Source organism: Diospyros lotus, chromosome 12, assembly GCF_014633365.1.
Source record: "Diospyros lotus cultivar Yz01 chromosome 12, ASM1463336v1, whole genome shotgun sequence".
In the NCBI taxonomy this organism is placed as follows: domain Eukaryota; kingdom Viridiplantae; phylum Streptophyta; class Magnoliopsida; order Ericales; family Ebenaceae; genus Diospyros; species Diospyros lotus.
Genome location: NC_068349.1, coordinates 19989986 through 19996437, shown reverse-complemented (window position 1 = coordinate 19996437; position 6452 = coordinate 19989986). Strand labels below are relative to the sequence as shown.

Below are 6452 nucleotides of genomic sequence, written 5' to 3'. Positions count from 1 at the left end.
CTCGGGTTTCCCCTCCAGAAACCATATTCACCTTTTTTCCTTTGAGCCTTATTTTTAGTGCTTCATCATAGCAGCATCTTGCTGAATACTGCTCGCCCATTATACAACCGGTCCCTTTTGGGGTTAAAAATTTGATGGCCAGGGCCGTGGTTAAGATAACTAGGTCTAGGTCATTCATGGTAGGTCTCCCCATGACGACGTTGTACGTGGAAGGACTATCGATGATAAGGAAGTCCACCATTGCTGTGGCCTAGAGGTTTGATTCTCCAACCGTTAGCGGGAGCCTTATACGTCCTTTCAGGATTACTGTGTCGCCAGTGAATCCATATAGTGGCTCTGGAGAGGCTATCAGCTGGTTTGGCCCTAGACCCATCTGGTCAAAACATCACATGTACATGACGTTCACCTAGCTACCCGTGTCCACGATGATCCTCCGCACCTCCATATTGCCAATCCAAGCTCGGACCACAAGGGCATCGTTGTGCAGCCAGTACACGTCTTTGGAATCATTCTTGGTTAAAGAGATGTCATCTGAAGCCATTTTAGCTTTCTTGGAATGTCCCCCATGGCTATCATCCCCGACGAGCAGAAGGTGGATGGCTTCCCGAACATACCGTTCGTGCGATCTGTTAGAAGTCCCTGCAATATGAGGCCCTCCATGAATAGTAAAGATGGTTCTCACCGTAGGTGTTTGGTCCAGCTCGGTGAGGACTTAGTTGGGATGGTTGTTTGGACTATTGATCTCTTAGATGCACCACATAGTCATGCAGGCGACCCCTCCTGATCAGTTCTTCAATTGCGTCCTTTAGCGCCCAACACTCAGAGGTGGTGTGCCCTGCCTCATTATGATAGGAACAGAGTTTTCTCTTGCTTCTGTATTTGTCGGGAGTCCTTAGAGGGTTAGGCCTTCCAAAGTCTTCCTTGTTGCATTCCGTGGCAAAGATCCTGTCCTGAGAGTCAGACAGGACACTATAACTTTCATACCGACCTTGGCGTGCAAGTCGTTCCACTTCTCGCCCATATCTTGCCTTCTTGGCCGTCTGATCGTTAGGGCTCCGCCCGCGACCTCCTTTGTTGGTGTCTTCGTCACCTCTCTTTTTATTTTGGCCGGTGTGTTCTCCCTCATTTTTTTGGTCGCTCGATTTTTTCAAGCCGAAAGCTTCCCCCCATCGAACCTCCTTTGCAGCTCGCTCATAGAACTCGCCGAGGTCTCTTACTGGGGACTTGTAAATGCTTTTGTAGAGCTTCCCATCCTTTCGAAGCCCGACGGAGATTGCAGTCAGGATACTCTTGTCGAAAGGGCTTTCCACATTATTCACTTTGCACCTGAACCTTTCTATATAGTCTTTTAAAGATTCACCAGACCGTTGGAACACCATAGCGAGGTGGCATGTTAGGGCGAGCTGCCTTTGAAGCGACCTTTACTAGTCTATAAATTTCTTCTGGCACTCCTCCCAACTGCAAATACTGTGGGGGTGGAGCCTTCTTAGCCATGCCCGAGGGATGTCTCCCAAAGTCGCAGGGAAAGCTCGGCATTTTGCTAATGAGCTGGAAGTTTGCAGGTCCATCTAGACATTGAAATCGTCCAGGTGGTTGTACAGGTCACTGTCCCCATTGTACTGAGGGATACTGGGGACCTTAAATCTGCGGGGAAGAGGCTCTAGCTTGATTTCTCTGGAAAATGGGGTTCTCTCTTCATAGCGTGTAACGACCCATTAGAGGGCCCAGTATTTATTCAGGAATTATTTAATTAATTATTGAAGTATTGATTAAGAGATTTTGTCAATTAATTATTTAATGTGGCAATTTAGAGATTTTGAAGGAAAAGAATAGCATTTATCTCTTTTTAATGTTGGAGTTAAAGGAATTTGCCAATGTGGCAAACTAGTGATTTTTAATTGAGATAATAGTATTTAAATGGCATTTATTTTGTGGATTAAATGCAAGGGAATGAAGGTAATTTTGGAGTTTTATTATTATTTGAGAGTTTTAATAATAATATTTGTATGATTATTAATTAAGTGGGACTATGTATTTAAAGAAGAATGAGAATCCATGTATGAGATGGAATTGGATTAAGAGTCTCCTAGTCCCAATAGGAGAAGGTTTTGAGAGTCTCCAAGTTCAATTGGGAGAGGGATTCCAAGTTATAAAAGGAAAGAGATCTAGGACTTTATGTCTATATATAGAGCCCATTAGCTTAGCTTTTCTTCACGCCATGTGAAGAACCAAGAGGCCAAGAGATAGCAGAGGCTTGCTAGAGTCTTCAGGATCGCTCCAGGGTTCGATCAGAGAGTTCTATCAGGCAAGTATTCTTCCTGTAATCCCTTCCATTACAGGTTTATATCGGTTTTTCAGATTATTCCAATTCTTCATTGAGTTCTCAGATTTTATATCAGTAAGCAGAGATATATATATATATATGCATATAACAGTGAAGTTATGAGCAAGTTTTATTAATCCTCATCCATTTTGGATTGCAAGTTCCAGTAATCCTTATCCATTTTGGATTGCAAGTTTCATTAATCCTTATCCATTTTGGATTGCAAGTTCTATTAATCCTTATCCATTTTGGATTGCAAGTTTTATTACTCTAAATTCTAATATCCAGATACTTTGTATCGTATCCGGATGTATCTAAAGTTCTTCGAGTATGATATCCGGATGGTTTGTTTATACATCCGAAAAGGTTAAGATAATATCCAGATGTCTCGCCTGATATCCGGATGCCTCCCTCAAAAGTTGAATTTTTCATTCGAATAGTCCCCAGTTATATCTGAATGCATCAGTGAGATATCCGGAGAACCAAAATCATATCCGGATGTCCTAGTTCATATCCGAATACTTCCCAGCATATCCGAATAGCTTCTTCTTTGAATGTCAGTGTATCCGGATGAGCCTTCTTCATATTCCGATGTTTTTCATCATATCCGGATATCCTTCCTGATATCTGGATGACTTTTTCAGAAATCAAATTTAGCTTCCAGTGAGTCCTAATTCAAGTTTAATTCAATTAATGTATTCAATACCTTCCAACATTGAATTCATAAGCCAGAACATGACAAGATTAATCATACCCATACCATAAATCATAATTCATAGAATCTTTGTATTCCAATATATAGATGAAGATCATATCATGTTCAACATTATTTTATTATAACATGATCAGCATTATTTTGTGAGATTATGTGCATACATTTGGGTATGAGCATTGAGCATGACTTTATATGGAGCACTACATATTGTGTGCCAGCATTTATGTGAGCATTGCATTGCATTATGCGCGCTAGGCGGCTTGTCCGCGGGGATCCCATCAGTTTCAGTTTCAGCTCAGTTTATGAGTTGCTCGCCTGGTGGCAACCAGGGGGCTAGGGGCTTTGCCCACAGTATGTGCTTACAATTTTTATGTATGCAGGTTTCAGATCAGACAGGTATGTATTATCAGATTATGTGGGCCTATGAGCCAAAGTTGCATACCTGCATTTAGTTTACAGTTTATGTGCATTACATTTTTATGAATGCAATCAGACAGTGATTATTAAGTACAAGATCAGTGAGTTATTTATCAGTATCGATATTCTTCGATTCAGCTTCAGTATTCTTTCCAGCTTATTACTTGCTGAGTTTTTGTAGCTCACCTTCTACTCTTCACCCCTCCAGGTTCTAGCAGGGGAGTATCAGATGTGGGGCCTAGCAGCAATGATTTATAGTGTGTGTACGTGGAGCTGCTCAAGATAAAAGATGTCTGGGAGTCTGTTGAGTTCTATAGAGTTTTCTTAGATTAGATCTTATTTTATATTTCAGTTGAGGGATTGTCCCTCAGTAAGAGTTTATGCATTTCAGTTTGTATTGACTAAGAGTTTTTATTCCAATTGATTGAGATGTTCAGTCATGGTATCAGATTTCAGATTATCAGTTAGTTTATTTTATTTTCCCCGTAGCACCTCTTCTCGGGCAGTTCTAGGAGAGGGGGTGTTACAGTATTGGTATCAGAGCGGTGTTTTGAGGAGTCTCTCGTACACACATAGGATGTTGGGTAGAGTTAGCACTTGTGTCCGTTAGTTAGACATGTTGCCCCAATTAACAGTATTCTAACCCTAAGTGGTGATGCAGAAAGATGAGTAATAGAGGTGAATGACCCCGTACTCGCAGTCAAACTGCTTTTATGCAAGTTGAGGTTCTAGTATCCACACCAGGCTCACCAGGAGAGTCTAGTCGCGATCTACGATAGGGAATGGTCGAGATGCGAGGTATGTTAGCAGGATTGATAAGGGTGGTAGATACCCTAGTTACTAATCAGGTAAGGGAATCACAAGTTCCCCAAGAAGTAGGAGGTAGTAGAGGCGATAAGTCAGTCGCTCCAACAACTCTAGTTGTGGAGGCAGATACAGGGAGTCAGCTATTAAAGGATTTCATCGCCTTCCGACCATCAGCATTCCATGGAGGCACAGATGCAGCAATAGTTGAGAATTGGATGCTATCGATTGTACAGACGATCGCCGAGTGCGACTTAGCACATTCTTATTTAGAGGCGATGCCGAGAGATGGTGGAAGATCGCCCGCCAGAGGTTGGTAATCAAGAACCCACATGGGTCGAATTTTAACAAGTGTTCAATGACGCTTATTACCCAGCATGGGTCAAGGACTAGAAAGTTTTTGAGTTCGTTGAGTTAGTGTAAGGTACCAAGACAGTGGCCCAAGGTGAGGGAGAGTTTATAGCCTTGACTAGATAGGCCTCAGAGTTAGTGTCCACTAAAGCTAAGAAGGCTATTAAATCTCAGAGAGGATTGCGTGTTGATATTTGCCACACTTTTGGAGGAGCTCAGAGTGTGGATCATGCCACAGTAGTTCAACAAGCATATGCTATCAAGAGAAATGTTTGAGAATTACGAGATCGAGGTACATGATAAGAAGTTATTTGGAGACTTAGAAATTCTTGATGTTAGGAATTTTGATTTGATCCTTGGCATGGATTGATTGTCATGGAATTATGCAAGAGTTGACTGTCGATGGAAGATTATAGACTTTGATCTACCTCGATAGCCGGTTCAGATATATAGAGGAGTCAAGCCTATGGCTATGATTCCAATTATCTCAGTGATGAAATTAGAGAAGTTGATGCGTGATGGAAGTACCGGCCCTTTGTTTGGCGAGGTGCACCCCTGGTTCCTCATCTTAGCGTTGTCATTCTTCCGTCCTCCGAGAGCGTAGGTTAAAGGAGCCGACCGATCTAGCTCTCCGCATTTCCCTTCCGACTCTTCGTTCCTCTGGAGGGGGCCTTCCACCTAGAGGTCGAGAAGCCCCCACCTGCGCTGTCTAGGCTTGTGTTTGTGCTAATGCCTTAACCGCGTTAGTGAGCTGCATGAAAGTGTTCTCCAATGTTTCTTGACATTGCTGCCAGGTCTGCATCACTTCTGCACCCAGGGTAGAAGCCACGGGCGGATAAGAAAACTGCGCGGGGACTCCGGGGATAGATCCAACCGAATGAGGCATGGAAGTGGATGCCACAACTCCCCCAGCTTGTGGAATTTTTGGCAGACGGTTAGCATGGTTCATAGGCTGGTTAGTCATTACTTCGAAACCTCTTGTGTTTCTCGTTTTCGGCATTGATATTAACCAGAGCATGCCCTTCGTCTAGCGCTAAAATGTCGACATTCGGAATTGGTCGACGGTGATTCGTTGGCCCGCACTAGTGTGGTGGATCCGAGAGGGAGTAAATGGGATATCTGGTTCGATTTGTTGACCCGCCGACCCGTCCCTGCAAAGTACTCCGATGCCCAAGTCAATGAACGAGTAAGCAAGTATGCAAGGTATCCGTCAGCGAAAAGATTACCTACCTTGGCTCTTAGAAGAGCTAGCTGATATATAGGAGGACATGCCCTTCTGCATGCACTGTACATATACAGATGATGGGATGGGATGGAACAGCTGACGTCAGCGGATATGTCCATGCAGCAGCAAGGCGTCGACGAGACCCTCATTAATGTGGATGTGATCCGTCATTAATGAGGATGGGATCTGAGGTGAACGCGCGGAAACCCAGATGCAGCTGTAATGATGTTGTAGCAAAGAGGCCATGACGAGACCCGCATGGGCCAATCAAATGGGCTGAGAAAATGGGCCTGAATGGTCCAGCTGGGGCGGTCCCTTGACTGCTGATATACAGTGGCATACGTCCCCTCCGTTATGCGAGCTGATCGGCTGAGCCAACGAACTACAAGGATCGTTTGGAGCTTACTCAAAACATAGCTGGGAGCCCACCCGAATACGTTGATAAGTTAGAGGCATTACCAGGAGCTCACTTGGTCCCGCCATATGAGCCTGGGCTCCAACAGTGTGTGGGCTCGCTTTAATGAGCTCAGCTCGAGGTCTACTGGACCTTTTACGATTGGGCTGGCCCATTGAATTAAGCTTAGCCCATAAGGAGTAGAGCGGGGAATATCCGTAAC

General features: G+C 44.0%; 1 protein-coding gene across 1 annotated transcript; it reads right to left on the bottom strand.

Annotated features, from left to right (window-relative positions):
• Positions 1 to 406: 406 nt before the first annotated feature.
• On the bottom strand, positions 407 to 1379 carry LOC127787548 (uncharacterized). Its single transcript, XM_052315606.1, has 2 exons — positions 776 to 1379; positions 407 to 639 (listed from the first exon to the last, which is right to left on the bottom strand). Exons 1-2 carry the CDS (start codon positions 1377 to 1379, stop codon positions 407 to 409), a joined length of 837 nt encoding a protein of 278 aa, XP_052171566.1.
• Positions 1380 to 6452: the final 5073 nt, after the last annotated feature.

Coding starts and splice junctions, on each gene's coding strand:
- LOC127787548 (XM_052315606.1), bottom strand. CDS start 1,379: ATGGTGTTCCAACGGTCTGGTGAATCTTTAAAAGACTATATAGAAAGG. Junction 640..775: donor TGAAGAACTGATCAGGAGGG/GTCGCCTGCATG, acceptor CTCATATTGCAG/GGACTTCTAACAGATCGCAC.